The 17,766-nt window shown below is 40.5% G+C and overlaps 2 protein-coding genes across 4 annotated transcripts in view; one reads left to right on the top strand and one right to left on the bottom strand.

Annotated features, from left to right (window-relative positions):
* The window catches only part of dnah5 (dynein, axonemal, heavy chain 5), a 79,199-nt gene extending 68,319 nt beyond the window's left edge, over nucleotides 1-10,880 (top strand). For all 3 annotated transcript variants that reach the window (XM_029503497.1, XM_029503499.1, XM_029503498.1), the window contains exons 78-87: nucleotides 39-188; nucleotides 827-1,072; nucleotides 1,265-1,484; nucleotides 2,474-2,679; nucleotides 3,313-3,516; nucleotides 5,594-5,809; nucleotides 6,764-6,976; nucleotides 7,744-7,896; nucleotides 9,096-9,327; nucleotides 10,729-10,880. In XM_029503497.1, the coding sequence (XP_029359357.1) occupies nucleotides 39-188; nucleotides 827-1,072; nucleotides 1,265-1,484; nucleotides 2,474-2,679; nucleotides 3,313-3,516; nucleotides 5,594-5,809; nucleotides 6,764-6,976; nucleotides 7,744-7,896; nucleotides 9,096-9,327; nucleotides 10,729-10,880 (1,992 nt within the window). The remainder of the gene's footprint in view (nucleotides 1-38; nucleotides 189-826; nucleotides 1,073-1,264; nucleotides 1,485-2,473; nucleotides 2,680-3,312; nucleotides 3,517-5,593; nucleotides 5,810-6,763; nucleotides 6,977-7,743; nucleotides 7,897-9,095; nucleotides 9,328-10,728) is intronic.
* Nucleotides 10,881-12,753: 1,873 nt separating this feature from the next.
* The window catches only part of adcy2a (adenylate cyclase 2a), a 48,086-nt gene continuing 43,073 nt past the window's right edge, over nucleotides 12,754-17,766 (bottom strand). Inside the window, exons 21-25 of the mRNA XM_029503500.1 lie at nucleotides 16,630-16,776; nucleotides 16,276-16,386; nucleotides 16,066-16,180; nucleotides 14,643-14,767; nucleotides 12,754-12,906 (exon numbers count right to left, since the gene is read on the bottom strand). Coding sequence (XP_029359360.1) covers nucleotides 12,754-12,906; nucleotides 14,643-14,767; nucleotides 16,066-16,180; nucleotides 16,276-16,386; nucleotides 16,630-16,776 — 651 coding nt within the window. The remainder of the gene's footprint in view (nucleotides 12,907-14,642; nucleotides 14,768-16,065; nucleotides 16,181-16,275; nucleotides 16,387-16,629; nucleotides 16,777-17,766) is intronic.

Genomic DNA, 17,766 nt, shown 5'->3' on the forward strand with positions numbered 1-17,766 from the left:
TGTGTGCGTGTTCCTAAACTTTTTATAATGTCTTTCAGATAAGTCGTAATGAGAAGCAGTGGAAGTCGTGGTTTGATAAGGAAGCCCCAGAAGAAGAAGTAGTTCCAAACTCTTACAATCAGGCTCTTGACTGTTTTCGACGCCTGCTTCTCATTCGCTGTTGGTGTCCTGACAGGACCATTGCACAGGTTAGAAAAGCCACATCTGTGTGTGCAGGGAAGATACCCCGATTCCGTGATCTGGACCTTGTCTCAATACACTTTCCATTTTCATAGTGAACAGTACAGGTCATCTAAATCCAATTCAGCTGAGTAGACTGACACAGCAGATTAATAAATATTGGATAGGTTAAGGCCTGGAAGGAGATGTCAGTTTTCTTCAAAGATATACTTGTATTAATGAGACTGGGTCTAGAAAAAAAGACAGTATATAAATCTCTTAATCTACAGCAACATGCCCCTTGGCCAACACTTTCCATGAAGAAAAGATATGCTCACATTTAGTTAAACAGCACTTTCACTGAAGCTTGCTGATGTGAATATCTAAAATGATTAATGAACACTCTCTTGTAACTGATGGCTAGTTTTTTTTGGTCCACTGTAGATAGGCCTGGAGCCCCTCTTAGTTTTTATTGACAAACAAAAAGAGAGTCAAAACAAATATTCCACTCAGTCGCCAGTTTTTATAAAGATACATTTATTCCAGTATTTAGCCTGCATATTTGGCCTGTAATGATGAACATTTTTTCCCCTGGTTATTGAGTGTGTTGCATCATGAAGCAGGAAACAAATCGACTGTGCGTCAGTATTCTACCTCTCTCCTTTAGGCTCGTAAATACATAATGGACGCGATGGGAGAGAAGTACGCTGAAGGGGTGGTTCTTGACTTGGAGAGGATGTGGGAAGAATCAGACCCACGAATCCCTCTCATTTGCTTCTTGTCAATGGGCTCAGATCCAACTGACTCCATCATCGCGCTGGGGAAAAGGCTGAAGATTGAGACCCGATATGTCTCCATGGGACAAGGGCAAGAGGTCCATGCCCGCAAGCTTCTGCAGCAGACCATGGCTAATGTGAGTCAGTGGTGTGAGCTTGCTGCTATTTTTGCATCATTTCATCCAGTAGCAGAAAATATGGTCTCACAAATGAGCAAGACAGTAAGATTTTAGTTCAAATGAGTACTTCTAAATGAGTTGCTCTTTTTTGGAGATCTGTATTATCACTTTGTCTGGATGCTCACAATTACCACCACTAAATGTCTGCAGGGGGGCTGGGCCTTACTCCAGAACTGCCACCTGGGCCTGGACTTCATGGATGAGCTAATGGACACGGTCATAGAGACAGAATTTGTACATGACAGCTTCCGCCTTTGGATGACCACAGAAGTCCACAGACAATTTCCCATCACCCTTCTGCAGATGTCAATTAAGTTTACCAACGAGCCTCCACAGGGCCTCAAGGCGGGGCTTAGAAGGACCTATGGAGGTTGGCCACTTTGATTTAATTTAAAGGAAAATTGTTACAAATGTACCTTATTGTGAATGTTCAGTGGCATCATTGCACAAGGAATGCAGAGGCACATAAGCAGTATACATCCCATTATCAGTCAGTACAACGCTTCAGCATGAAGTATGACAACAGTCTATAGTTTCATAATTATCATACTGAGCAGGGTAGATGGGTATGTCTGTGTAAGTTAAACAAAAGTTGTTGATGTGTACAGCTGGATACACACACTGACAACCACGAGCAGTTGATCAGTCACATTAGTTGCTATATATCCTAATAGATGTTAATATATCCTAAGGGAAAGTCAGTGGTAGAAAGGATGATAAACAACTGTTTGGCATTGTGTTAGATCCAAGCGCCTGGAGCTTATAAGGTTATTAAATTACACAAAAAAAGTTGAAACTGTCAAACCCTAAAGAACAACCAGCTGTTCTTTCCTGAGTCATATGGTAGATATGTGTTGTTCCCAAAGGATAATTAAGAGTCTGCATGCATGCTTATATTCTGCTCTTGACTAATGGCTATAATTGAAAATTGCATTTCTTCATTGGATTCTGAGAAATTGCATTTGTTTTAAGTAGTGCACTCCAAATATTATTATTATTTATTTTTTTTTATGGCTTTAGCAGAAACTTTTTCAAGGAAAAAATGTTTGGGGAATCAAGATGTGGTAATTATGCATTTAAAACAGGCAATTTAACTTTCTGTTGGAGTTTTAATTCCCCTCCTTTGTGCTATTACTTGATAGATTTCCTAAAAGAGGATGACCAACTTTCATTACGTCAAAGTAGATGCGTATCCATTGTGCACGTAAATCATACCTAGAACACCTTAAACCTGTTTAGTAATAGATTCAAAATTAAAAATTTGTTAGTAATACTGATTTTATTTTTGGTCATTGAAGTGACTGCTCGTTTGTTGATGTGTGTGTGTGTGTGTGTGTGTGTGTGTTTAATCCTTGCCAGGTATAAACCAGGACCTGCTGGATGTCAGCAACATTGTGCAGTGGAAGCCGATGCTCTATGGAGTTGCATTCCTGCACAGCACAGTACAGGAAAGAAGAAAATATGGCCCCCTGGGGTGGAACATCCCCTATGAGTTCAACCAAGCTGACTTCAATGCCACTGTCCAGTTTGTTCAGAATCACCTTGATGACATGGACATTAAAAAGGTAGACGTGAAGCTTCTCTAATGCCCTCTTGATCACAGAGATTTTTATTTTGTTATATCATTGCACACATCATTTACACTACAGCTCTGAGTGCAGAGTTAGAGAAAGAAAAAAATGTAAAATAGTGAATAATAGACTTATTATTGGTGGAGAAAGTGACCAGCAAGTTGTCTCTTGTCACAGTTTCTTTTGGCAGCCTGTTAAAAACTAATAAATGTACCATAAGAAATTGGGCTTTGTCAAATGATTACTCTAGTCCCACGGGGACACATTATGTTTTCGACAACATAATTTTATTTTATAATACAATTCTTTTAATTAGGAAAACTGATCGACAAAAAAAATCCCACTGGCTTTTCTTCCTTTGTTAGAGTTTCTGTCACACAAAAATGTACCCCTCTATGTGGCATTTATGTCTTTAGATATGAAAGCAATTAGTTTCAGTCAGCACTCAAAAACATGTCCATCAGAAGAAGATAAAATGCCGCCCGTTGCCTGCCCTGCTGTGTTTCTACTTTCCTCAGGTTGTGCCTCACAACAAACTGAATGATTTAGACTAAAACAACTTGATCAACTTTATTTCTTTTGGTCAGTTGCCATGACAATGGCAGTCATTGGTTCTTTACCTCTCAGGGTATATCATGGAGCACGGTGCAATACATGATCGGAGAGATTCAGTACGGTGGCCGCGTGACTGATGACTTTGACAAGCGCCTCCTCAACACCTTTGCAAAGGTCTGGTTCAGCGAAGACATGTTTGGACCTGCCTTCAACTTCTACAGGGGCTACAGCATCCCGAAATGCTCCAGTGTTGACCAGTATCTGACATATATTCAGGTGAGTCACTGAATAAGTCATTTTGTACACGACTAAATGACAGGATTAATTTGAAGGCAGTAGATAGAGGATTTCCTGTCCCCTGGCACATTATAGTCTTAAATTTCTATTTTTGCTCAAATTGTGTCCCTGTCATGTGGCGATGTTTTTTTTCTTTTCTTTTCAATGCTGACAGCCTTTAGTGACATGACAAACGCTGAAGTAAACAACACGTTGCCATTTTTGATTTTAGATACAATGTGGCCATGTGCATTTTACTACGGATTATTTATGACTTATTTCTGTGCTTACGTGGTGTGTGTAGGTGGGTGGGGGTTAGCGTGTGCTTGTGTGTGTTTGTGTTTGTGTCTGGGGGCAGTTTCTGGGCCTGTTTCATTAAAGCTGGTTTCATTATGATGGATGCTCGGGGTTGCAAGGCTCAAGCTCATTCCTCTGCACTGCTTCTTAAATAGAGAATGACAAATACAGCCTTGGAGAGTATACACACACACACACACACACAATCACACTTACACTCTAGCACTCATGTGCTTTGTGTATACAAATCCTTGTACATACGACCTTCTCACATTTTATCCACTCATATAAAATACACAACAGAGAATTGTCTGTTTGTGCTTGCATTTAAATGAAATGCAGACAGGAGCCAAACTGAAATTCCCTAAGAGGAAGTAAATGACCACAGAAAGGAAGAAAGACTGTTCTCTCCAGCACACTCTCTGTGACACTCTCTTCATCACCTCCCATTTTTCTCAGTGTATTACCCAGACTCCCTCCTGATGTCTGACTCTATTTGAGTGCAGCGTAGTTGTTAGAAGGATGAACTAGCTGATCGTGACATAAATCACAAGTGCCTCCCCATCACAGTGCCTCCCCCAAACTCTGAGCTGTTCTAAATCAACAAAGAACCAAAGAAAGAGCACAAAGAAATCAGTCAAGTTTTTGCTAAAAATATATTTACATTTAAACATGAAACTTATCTTCTGTTGCTGTGTAAAACTGTCACTTCACACCACTCTAAGCCAATCTTGACAGAAAAATAGAACATCCAGCATGTTAGATCTCTTTAAGGAAGCCCATTAGCTAAAATACAATAACATATGGCCTGTCTTGTTGCCATCATTGAGACAAGACTCTCAGATGTTTTCAAACTTCTAAGGTTTATCTTAATTAGAATTTAATCCAGCAACTTGAATTTAAATCTCCCCATGATAGCCATGTGTTATATTAGGGTCAACAGTTCACCATCAATGAACCATATTAGTACGGCACTGTTTAACAATGTCAGTGAAGGCATGCAACTATAAATAACTATATGGCTTCTTGTTGACTGCCACAGAGTCTGTACAGTAGGTGAACACATTTGATCAGAAGACAAAAGCTTTCATGTAATACTGAGTTGTTCTATCACCGACACTAACTATGCAAATTCAAGTGTGCACAATCTCTGAGATGGGAAATTGTCACAGCACACATTTCACTGTGAAAGCACTGACAGGAATTGGTATCTTGTCTTTGTATATGTCGCATCACAACAGAGATGGGAGCTCACTTTCCAGCAGTAGATCCTTTGGCTCAGCATGGGGGCCCATTGAACACTGTTGGCTGTGTTTACGGGGCAAAAGCCAGCAAGTGATCGAGGTTAGTTAGGAGGGGTGGCGTGAATCTCCTATGTGCTATACTCTCATGACGCTCTTCACTGGAGGGTGAAAAGAAGCAGCTGGTGACACCATGTGCATCAGAGGAGACACTTGGCTGTCTACACTTCCCCCGGGCCAACAGTGGGCTTAGCAGTGACGGGAAAAAAACTGCAATGCAGGGAAATGGGTACTTGAAACTGTGGAGGAGAAAACACATACAAACCTACTTTACATTGTTGGAAAATTTCTCTGACACATCATCCGTGACATCCATCATCCGTCATCTCAGTCAGAGGTGGTATGCTGCTCAATAGGAGCACTAGGACGGGATTCTCTCACAATAGTAAAAATATTTTTCTGCACACTCTCTTGTCCTAGCACCTGACTCCCCACACCCTCACCTCCCCAGTCCATTAACTGCAGCTCTTCTTTCACAGGGTCTGCCAGCCTATGACACTCCAGAAGTATTTGGTCTCCACCCAAACGCAGATATAACCTACCAGAGTAAACTGGCTAAGGACGTACTGGACACCATCCTTAGCATTCAGCCAAAGGACAGCTCATCGGGCAGAGGGGAAACCAGAGAGGCTGTGGTGTCAAGGCTGGCTGATGACATGTTGGAGAAACTACCTCCTGACTATGTACCATTTGAAGTAAGCAGTGTATCTGTCTGTGTGTGTGCGTGCGCACCGTAAACCCCCCGAGGTGAATGAAGAAATGTGTGCAGTGTCTGTGCAAAGCTGCCTGGCGGGGTACGCTCAGCGAGGTGGGATGTGTGTTAGGGAGGTTATGGAAGGTTGTGTGTGTTTGAGATGTGACAGACAGAGAGCAAAAACGACTGAGGTGAAAGAAACAGAGGGGGTGCGAATGCAGCTGAAGCTTTGTTTCTGTGGTTTCTGTCCTTTTGTGAGTCATCTCATCTAGTGCAAGGTTTGTCATTGAAAAGATGTCACTGCACAGCACACCCCCTTGTCTCCCACTTTCACATCTGTCTGCCAGCTTGTCTCCCAATATATAAAAACTGTTAAAAAGATATGTGGAAGCTGACTTGACCCCTTCCCAGACACCTTGAATAGGTTTTAAACAATTGAAGAATTTTGTGTGGTCATGTCCCCAACCTATTGAGAGTGAAAACGTGTGCTTGAACACAGAAATAAGTGTATTTGAAATGAAAGACAAATCTTTCCTGGTTTACATTGTGAGCGGCTTTCAAAGTTTACTTGAATTAACAGAAAACCAGAGAGACACCATGCTTTCAGTCATGGTCTCTCTCTGGTTTTCTGTTCCTCATAAATAGTAGTACCTGTCGTAAATTGGCACCGTGTGCATGTGAAGCATGTAGACAGTTTATTTTAATCATCCAGATAAGAACAAGAAAAGGTCATGAAGCACTTCCAATGTTGAAAATGAGCTGTATTGAATCACAGCTCAGGAGCATGTCTTCCTGTATTACAGTCACCAATGGGGAAATGCAACGATAGAGCAAGCCTGTGCGCCCATGCACGTCATTTCATACAAATAAAAATTCTTTATAAGATCCATCGAAATGAAATAATACATGTAAAATTATTATTAAATTAATAAATTGTCTTATTTAATGAAACCAGGTGAGAGAACGTCTCCAAAAGATGGGTCCCTTCCAACCAATGAACATCTTCCTGCGTCAGGAGATAGATCAGATGCAGAAGGTCATTGTTCTGGTCCGAAACACTCTGACAGACCTCATGTTGGCTATCGATGGAACCATCATCATGAGTGAGAACCTGCGGGATGCCCTGGACTGCATGTATGATGCACGTATCCCTGCACGCTGGAAGAAGGTCAGTACAGCGCAAAGTCTGATTGATCTCGTAAATTGAACTCACTGATGTTACACTGAGTACTGTTATTATTTCTGTGTAGACACAAAAAAAAAAAAAAAAAAAATATCCCCCAAAAATAGATGTGACTCCATAGCTTTTAATGCAGAATGATAATGACACATTTTTGAAAGCCTTTAGGCAGATAATACTATCTCAGAAATCCTTTCATGCCCGAGACTGAGACATTCATCCTGAATGCTTGTTTATTTCTGGTAACATCACGTATGCCAGGCTGGCTATCATCAATCAGCCTGTAATTTTCCTCTACACTGATGCTCCTTACCTTTTTTCCATAGTGCACAAATCCCTTTCTGTGATAAATGAAAATAACTTGCAAGCAAACTTATCTGAAGAAATGGCCAGAATATAAATGTTAAGAGAGGGAGAGAACAACAAAGAAGTCCTACTTGGCTTGACTTTTCCTGTATCTTTACATCTGAGTCATTCAGACTTTCAAGCTGTGCTCTTACAAACATGACATCATTAAAATAATTTAGACTTGAATGGCTTCTTGGCTCAGATACAGAGACTTTCTCTTTGTGGTGATTCCTGCTTTCCCCCCACTTGCCTCAGCTCTGAATGCTGAATACTTTCTTTTCTCTCGTCTTTCTCCTCTGGTGATTCACCGTGTCCCCCTGTTGTCCTCTCCTCTGATCCACCTGAATGAGAGTTTTCGGATTCATCACGATGTTTGGTTCATGTTGTTGTTTGTCTTTGTTTGTCAGGCATCATGGGCCTCCAGCACCCTTGGGTTCTGGTTCACAGAGTTGCTTGAGCGGAACCGGCAGTTCCAGGCATGGATCTTTGAAGGACGGCCCAACTGCTTCTGGATGACAGGCTTCTTCAACCCGCAGGGCTTTCTGACAGCCATGAGACAGGTATGTACGGCATCAAGGCTTTCTACCTACTTTCCCATCACCAGAGAAGAGGCCAGATGGCACGCAGAGGGAGAGGGAGGCGCATGGTCACAGTCACACATGCCAGCAACCATGCAGCCATTCTCACACGAACAAACACAGACTCACTCACTCACCACACTCTCAGTATGTGAGGTCCATTTCATGTCATCCCCCTGTTGGTAGGCTTCATTACTCAGTTTTACAAATATCCAAAAATGTATCTACATTTACATTAAACATTAAAAAACAAGTGAAAGTGGGATGATGATGAGTTTGTTTTGCTATGTGGTTTGTAAATTTGCATTTACACTTTCTCATCTCTCTCTTGCATTAAAAGCATTCCCTCTGGTGTCCTTGTTGAATGAAATCTACAGTGAACATAGTCGCTGCAACTGCTTGTTTTGAAGTTAATGGGGATAAATGATTGATATAGTATTACAGATTTACTATTTTACTATACAAGATATTGAACACAAAATAAATAATCTACTTAGAAGGTTAGGATTTGTAGAGTGAAGTATGCTTACAGGGTTAACAACAATTTATTATTTTTTTTTAACCATTTATGTAGAGTAGTAGTAGTCATTGCTTTGCTCATCTGACTCCTATTCAGTTCTTACTCATTCTACCCCAGCTAAAAAAAGCACTTTTTCTCAAAGACAAGAGAAGACATTATGAATTCAGATGTGTTTTGCCAAGCAGGGACTTCTGGATGACCATGAAAATAGACAAAAGGCATTTTAACTCACAAAAGTTGTAGTTTCACAGGAAAGGCATTGCAGCTTTTCATTGGCCAATGGCATCACTAAACATCTGCAGGGAACTGTGATTGTGTGTGTAGTGTGGTGAAAATCCAGGCTTGTTTGTAAGAACCAATGTTTTTTGTTCACAGTGTGGTTCTTTCCCCTCTTTCAAAGTAAGAATAAAATGACTGAAATGGTACACAACTCACATTTAAATAATTTATTGTGCTTTCTGCTATTGCTCCTTGCTCATTTTGGGTCATATTGGATCATACTGGACACCTTCATCTACAATGGAGTGGACTTATTGCCCAATAGTGCTTTTAACATTGCACCGTCCAATGCTGTTATCAAAATAGATTCTTTCATGATAGAACAGTCAAACATTGGCTCTGCCTTGTTGTAAATGTTGAGAATTTGTCCCTTTGCTCATAGGAAATCACCCGGGCCAACAAGGGCTGGGCCCTGGACCGTATGGTGCTGTGCAATGAAGTAACCAGGTGGATGAAAGACGACATCACTCAACCTCCCACAGAGGGAGTTTACGTCTATGGCCTGTATCTAGAAGGAGCCGGCTGGGACCGCCGCAACTGCAAACTCATCGACTCCAAACCCAAAGTCCTCTTTGAGACAATGCCTGTGATTAGGATGTTTGCTGAGAATAATGGTGAGATAGTTCTTTTTTTTTTATTATAAAATTTTTTTTAAAACAGTGGATGCAGTGGATTTTGAGGACAAAAATCTGCCGTAATCGTGTTTTTCTCTTGTGAACACCAACCATTCTAATCTGTTGGTCTCCACTTTCCTCCTCAAAGTCTGCTTCCTACACAGTCCATCAGAATGGATGGATGTAACATTTAAATGTCAAGCAGTCTTAAGTGCTATTTATTTTGCCTGGGAATAGATTAGCAGCAGTGTGTGGCAAAGCATTTGTCCTGGATAAGTCCACACTACGTTCAAGCAGGCTACAGAGAGAAGGACTCCCGTGGATACCTGCAAGCAATGCTGCCTGTGAAATGAATTAATGATGTAATGTATAATGCGTGTAAAGCGTAATGTGGTTTACACCGGGTCCACTCCCAGCTTTTCTCACAGGAAAAGCTGCCTGCTGGGTTTATGTGTCGGTGCATGTTGCTAAGGAGACTGGGGAAGGATGTTTCTGTAGTTAAGTGTTTGCAAGAGTGAGAGTCTTGAAACCTCTTTACTCACTGACAACTTCCGTCAAAGAGATTACTATCACCCCTGCGTATAACATCTTTAAAGCCTGTCTGTGAGCTTGTGACAAAGTTTGTTGTGCTTTTTCGCTTTTTAGCTGATTGTGACTGCTGAGAAAGACTAAAGCCACACTCCAGCATACAATCAGTGAGCCAAGAATAGTACCAAAATGCTATGGGAGTTGTGGTCAATAAGCACACATTCTCTTTATTTGGATGATTTTTTAATTTGATTATTATATCACTATAATTTGATTTTAGACCTCAAAAGGTTTCACCTGTTCACTTTATGTCGGAGGTTTCATCTAAAGAAATCAATCCATCATGAATATAATAATGTAATAAAGCTGAAGAAATGCTTCATACTTTTAGCCTTATCTAAGCCTTGACATCACAGATTCCTTCCCCCACACCATTTAGTGGAAATGGTAGGACCCCAATGTAAGTCTTACTAAAGTATCAGTTCAATTTTCCACAGGGAGGCACGTCATCATTTTTGAAAACGAGAGGCTCGTTTTTGAAATTCTGAACAAATATTTTCTTTCCAAAACATGTTTTGACTTTGATTTCTATTCATTAATGATTGTAAATTAATGGGTAAATTTATCTCCCTATACTTGAATAGTGGCAGTGGTGTGAAAACTTCCCGAAGGCATGCTGAATTAGACAAGTGAATAAAAATAGAAATCAAAATAATAGGTAGATTTGGGCGTTAATATGGACGTGGAACATGTTGTGCGATATCTGTTAGGGTGACAGTAGGGTTTCAGTGAGTTTCAGTGGGTGGTAGGTTGCTGCTGCTCAGTTTTTATCTAAAGCGTTGCTGTATTTGATTTCATTTCTCTGTTTCACAGGTGTGAAGGATACTCGCCTCTACTCCTGTCCAATCTACAAGAAGCCAGTCAGGACAGACCTGAATTACATCGCAGCTGTAGATTTGAAGACTTCACTTCCTCCGGAATACTGGATCCTGCGGGGTGTGGCACTCCTCTGTGACGTCAAATGAGCACTTTATGTTTGCCAACATATTGTGGTGAGAGGTTAGCCCTGATCATTTGCATGAGTATGAAGACTGTTGGTGAAACGTGTGGATCCATACAATGACACGTATACAACATGTTATGATTCGAGACCGTAAACACAGGACTCTTAAAGGTAACAACCAATCCCTGACACCTCTCTGTGAATGACCGTCTGGTTGAAGGTGACTGAATTGCATATTATTCTATGGTGTGATTTCTAGGTTAGGATGGTGACCACGTTAGAAAAAGTATTTCACTGAGAATTAATTCACTGCTTCCAGAACTTTGTGTTTATATCCCATTAATTTAAACTAAGCAAAAGAAGAAGATAAAAATATATTTCATTGCAATGTTAGTCTCCTAAAACAGAACTGTGTGACAGATAGGACGGGGGCAAGGCTGTGATTCATTGTTGGCTCTCATAAGTCGATTGCGTGTCCATTTGTCCAGGGGCAAGTGTGCACTGCTGTCCTGAGGAGCAAACATGTTGAGCTGATTCTAGCTGAAAGCTTTGTGTTGGATTGACGTCATCAGCATGTGAGTACTGTGATGTCTCACACTGACCAGTTTAGGTTGCTAAGGAGTATCAATCCAATGTGCAGGGACATTTTCATCATCCTGCAGTTTATTATAAATCAACAGGTTAATATGATGTCAGCTCATCAGAACCATGCAACCAATAACAGCACTCCATAGAACTAAAATACATAGAAATTTTAATGAAGTTTTTACAAAAAACAATGGCATCGTCAAAACATCAAAATCCATTTCTTACAAAACCACCGTACCATACTTACTCTAAAGCTACCCTGTACACAGAACAGGCTTAGGTTTCCCAAAAGAGGTCTTTTCAATAAACTCATCTATGTATTTTCAGTATCCAGCAGTCTGTCTTGCCTTAAAGATTTTTGTCATAATTTTTAGTGTAAACACAAAACAAGATGGTTTGTGTAAAGACATTTTTGGGAAACGTCGCCCCTCTTGAATATTATAATATATTCATAGTCACTGTTTTTTGATGTGTGTAATGGTCCGAGACCACCTGTAAAATACATCCAAGACTTCGTGCTTCTAACAAGGTTAATGGAGTTATGTACACATATGTGTGTCTCCTTGTTGGTTGTCTGTTTAAACAAGACTGGCTTCACCTTGACAACAGTGCTCATGCAGTTTCACCATTGATTCTTTGTTCTCTGCTTTTAGGTTATTATCTCATTATCTGTCTGCAACCTTTTCTATCTCTTTGTAATTTGAGTTGGAGGCACGAAAACTGCTTATACTTATACCAGCATGTGTGTTTTGTATTATCGTTCATACATTTTCTTTTCCTTTAGTTACAGAAAGGATTTTCGAGATGCATCGATATGAAAATTGCTGCCCCACGCCTCTTTGTAGTGTAAATTATTTGATATCCATAATGTACTGTTTCTTGTAAAATGAATAGAATAATATTGTTCTTCATGTATCTGGCAGCAAAAGATGCTTTTCTGGTAAAGTGATGCCACAAACCTCCCAGAACTCATTTTTAATTTAGACTGTTTCAGACTCTGGTCTCTGACTGAGTCACTGTGACTTTTCTGGACCCAAACTGTCAAATAACAAAATATCTCAGGAGTTACTGCCTACCTGCTGTACAAGCTACAGTTACATAAGTGACAAAATGTATACTACAGCTGTGGCACTGGCCGCTTGCAATGCAAAATTACAATCTGAGTTTTGCCCTCACAACACAGATCCTGTTCCTTGGTGCCTTACACGTTCTGCTATAAGAGCACTGAGAAGACCAGTCTCCCTCATGTATTAGAAATGAATGTGCTTTGTGTCTGTGTAAACTCCAGTTCGTCGTATGAATCAGTGTTACGGCATTACATTCCCTTGAGACAGCGAGCGGGTCATCTCTGTGTGCACAAAGTAGGTCTTGAGCTCCCCTTTGCCTTTGACGTTGATGATGCCTCTACAAGAGCACATGTAGCCCAGGGTGAGAAGGATGCGACTCGTCTCCTCTGTCACCTACAGGGAGAGTCAAATGGGTGACATTCATTTTGTTCATCTTACACAACTACGTTAACTTCCTGCCGGCAAAAATACTCAGCTCCCTACAGGAATACATTTCCAAGAGTTGAGGAAATATCTGTCAGCCAGTTTGTTTGCAGACAAAAATCCAGTATTAATCTGGAAATAAAAAGTGTTGGCTAAAGCCCATTATGCATGTCCAGTTGGGCTGTGATCAGTGTCCCCACTGTATTATATTTTTAAAACAAGCACAGCAATCATTTCATGACACTGCAATTTCCAAACTACCAAGCACATGACAATATGTGAAAAACTAAAGATGACCTCCATTTCTAAACACGACACTGAGAGCAAATGTCCCCTGGGCTTTTTCAGTAAGATGAGTGCAGGATGTTAAACATCTGCACGCTACATTGGAAGAACTCGTTTGTTATTGTTACCTCTGCACATCTTTGAAATATCATCAAGAAAACATGGAAAGCAATTGAAAGTGCTAAAGTAGTTCTACACTGCAGAGCAGATGGCTGTATCAGATGTGTACAGGCTGTGAAGTGTATTTTAGCCATCTGAAGACAGAATGATTCTAACAGGCACGACGCCACGCAGGTGTAAAAAAAAACAGGCAGTTTGCTGAACTGATTTGATGTCCTTGTTTCCAGAAAGAGGACGGAGGCAATATCAGCCTCATCTCTGAAACATCTGTGCCGACATTTAAAATCTAGGCTTTTTAAAATAATACAGTCCTGTCAGTCACGTTGTGTTTGAAGCTGACAGAGAATCAGTTTTGTTACTGGATGCTTCACAGAAAGCAGACTTGCTTTTGTTATTAACAAACTGCCATGTGGTTGTGCATGTGCCAGCCAGACCACATCGAGGAAATGTTGTCCAATGTTGTTCAAGTGGCTGATTTACAGCATATGTTAAAGGTCAAGTATTTTTGCAGAACATTATGATGTCACAGTGAAACTGACCATGTTGACATCGTCGTGATTTGATACTGTTAGATACTGTAAGGAATTGTGTCATAGTTAATGCATAAAGTCTTGACTTCTGACAAAAAAAAAAAAAAAATGTTTTGTGAGGCCACAGTGACCTTGACCTTTGACTGCTAAATCCAAAATAATTCATCCTTCATTTCAAGTGGATGTTTTCACTCTAATCTGTCCAACAGAGCAACATAAGACATTAACGCTGCTGGTCACAGCTGTTACTGATGTAACAGAAAGAAAGAAACTGATGAATAAAATAATACTTAATGCTAAATTCAATATTCATTTGTGGTGCACCAGTTTGACAAGATTTATTAGTCTTAGTAACTGATAATTTATATGTGACTTTTTGGTATGCTGTGCTAATAACACTAATAATAAGCATGTTTCATTGATTATGAGCTCACTTATGCGCTAACTGGGCCAATTCATTAAACCGCATTATCAAAAAGCAAAACAGAAGACTTAGTTTTTACCTTCTCTCACAGGGGGGAGTTCTGTACTCCTTAAACTGCTGGGAAGTTTAGTTTTTAGCACAACTGACTCCATTAGGGATTTTTAGAGACTATATTCACCTGTGGATCGATAATCACTTTGAGCTGGTAAGTAGTTACAACAGCAGGATTTGACTCCACTGTGGACCTGGTGCCATCGAGAGAGAGCTCAGACTCACAGGGACACACGCACAAACTGCTAATAGGAGTGTGAAGAAAAAGCAAAAGGTTATTGCTTTCTGTTACTCACCTGTATTGTTCCCAACACTCCGGTGCTGTCCATTCTGCTGGCTACATTCACTGTGTTGCCCCAGATGTCGTACTGAGGTTTCTGTGCCCCAATGACTCCAGCTATCACTGGACCGTGGTTGATACCTGAAAGGACGCACACCATTTAGTGAAGGTTTCAGACTCAGAGAATGTATCTCGGTTACTACACGCATTCTTACTTTTCATCTAAATGGGGAAACAGCGATCTATCCATCTATGACTCCTAACACAGGTAGGAGTGCCATGACATGCAAAGACTAAAGTCACTAAAAATGATTAATGATTAATTACTGAGCGGAGCTGAAGCAGAGCAACGAAAGGCCTTCAGCGAGAGACTTTCAGAGTAAACAAAAGTTTTTCACAAGATTTCATCAGAGCATGAGATGAAGTGGGAGCTAAATGCAGCTGAGCTGTTAATCCCCAGCGCTCTCAGCACCTCTGCAGGCGCTGTAGCTTTTCACAGCACTGAGTTGGCACTGGGTGTCTCTTCACTCTGTCTTCTTCAGTCTTCAGATTGCTGAGGAAATGCTATGTGTACAGTTGTGCAAGCAGCACAAACAGGCACATAGCTCCTGGTTTTGTCCAGCCCCTGTGGGTAGGGAATTGTGTCTCTCTGATGGAGCCTTTTAGGCCCATCTGGAAGCAGCGGGATGTACGGTCGCACACATGCACACTGCTGAGTTAATGGACTATCCCATGTTGCGATTTTCACAGACAGGTTGAAGGTATCGAACTCTGACTCTTATTGCACGCAGGGATCAGGGACCTGAGACCTGGCTGTCTGCTTTCCTCCTCTATAGTCCCCCTCTCTCTGCCTTTACGTTACCATGACTATAGCTGCATCTTGACATGGGTTTTATTTTCTCTGTGTTTGGCCTGTGCGTATCTTCCTTCGTCTCTGTCAAGATTATATGCCAAACACCAGAGCAGACATTCGGTTGATATTGCCAAATCTAGATTCAATCTATTTCTTTGAAATCCTATAAACCAATGCAGTGTGGCTTTAAGGAGAACAATAATGTATGCTAGAATTACAACAAGGAAAATGTGCACGTCTGAAACGACTATCAAATCAGATATTAGTTGTCCAATGATGCAGTCGTGAAGCTATAAGGACTGGATAAAAATGTCCAAAAAATGTTATGTATGCTGTGCTTAATGATGCCAACATAAATGATATCCAGCACTTGTTTCTTTGTCGGTCCAGAAGTTTGCGTGAGATAACAAGTTGTTAAACATGATGCAAAGAAGTTATCGACAAATAATGCGATGGCTGTTTCCATTCTCATAAAACCAATTAACAACACGAATATTTCCCTAAATATATAATAATCTATTTTCAAATCAAATCCTGCCAGAACAGGAACAATTGATTTTATGCTCCGCATTTTTGTGTAACTCACCAACTCTGAGTTTGAAGTCATTGAAGGAGTGTTTGTTGATAACATCCAGCTTCCCCACCAAGGCAAAGGCAAACTCCACCATGGTCCCTATGTGCATGTACTGCCTGTCGTGCTCCTGAGAGGCAATGCAAACCCCAAAACAATCACAATAACACAGAAATTAGTCTTTTAAACATAAACCAGTTGTGCGTACGTGTGTTATGAGTCTACCTGTGATGTGTGCTCCACCCCAGGGGATGCGTTCAGCCCAGTAGCAGCCATGTAAGTGCTGCCGATGGTCTTGATCTTTTCCACGCCGCTGAATTTAGGCTTGGACAGCAGCTACGCACACAAATACACACACAATTCAGCAGCTAAAATAAATGAGACAGTTAACCTTGGGAGTGATGGCTTGTAATTTTACACATTTTGCAAGTTATATAGACACACATCTATATAACTTTTTTTCGCCCTCTCAGATACCAATATAATAAGCAATCTCATGTCACATTCCAGTATTGAGGCCCTTGTTTTGCAGTTTGTGTGTGGAACCCTGTAAAGATCGGAAACATGAGGGTCATTTACCTCATCAAAGTCAGCAATGATTTCGTTGAGGAGCCGGAGGCACTCTAGTCCTTCCTTGTTGACGTCAGATTCTGTGTAGAACTCTTTAAAGTCTGGGATAGAAGCGAACATGACACACACCAGGTCGTAGGACTGGTGGTACAGATCCTGCACAACACAAAACACACAACTTTAGAATGGGCAGCTGCAAAACAAAGTGACCAAACTGACAAACCACAGAGCTGCACTGTAGATAAAACACACATAAATGTTGGATGCAGATGACGTGACAGTTTTCATTTAGATTTAAGATTAAAGTGTTGGGCCGTACTCATTAAAAACAGTTTCCAGTAGGATCACAGTTGCAGACAATAAACTTACCAAATAAAAAAGCTAAATTCCCCCAAAATCTGTTGCTCTGAAATCAGTTTGAAAGGCAAAATGCTCCTTAAACACGTAATGAACAAAGGGAGATACAAACTCTTAATTTACCTTCCTGTATTGGTGAAAACCATTTGGTAAGGTTTTCACCAAATGAAGTCAACATTTCTCAAAAGTCTTGTCTGGTATTAGCATCGAGGTCACATGACGTGGTTCAGCTTATTAATCATGGTTTAGTCAGCCTCATCAGAAACCATCAACAGTAATATTGAAAACATTTGGGTGGAAATAAGATCAGTAGTACCATTATTTATTTATTTATTTACTTACTTTTTCTACTCCTGCTTGAAAATGAGTCATTTGCTGACTTATTTGAAGAGACTGATGAAGAGGAAAGCCTCACAGGGAAGTTAATGACATCAACAAATTCATCTACCTCATGTTCTTCAGTGTTTTGTAGTCATCACAGCTAATTTATGATAAATAAATGATTATAAAAAGCTGCAACTGTAAACTGATCACCTGAATTTTTTCTCTGAATATCTTAAACAGCAAATGACCTCGTTTCCAGTATTTCCTATTTACTGCAAGGTTCTTTATGTGCAAGTCAAAATACTCAATTGTTCACTCCGGGTCTTGCAGAAACCTTTGGCATGCCATCATTAAAGCAAAAGTAAACAAGACTTTGAGAAATACCTCTTGGATAGTGCTTTTGCTCAGAATATATGCTTTGGTTAATGGGTGGATCGAAAATAAACATACTTAGCAAAATAAGAA

The sequence above is a fragment of the Echeneis naucrates genome, chromosome 6, assembly GCF_900963305.1.
Source record: "Echeneis naucrates chromosome 6, fEcheNa1.1, whole genome shotgun sequence".
NCBI lineage: Eukaryota > Metazoa > Chordata > Actinopteri > Carangiformes > Echeneidae > Echeneis > Echeneis naucrates.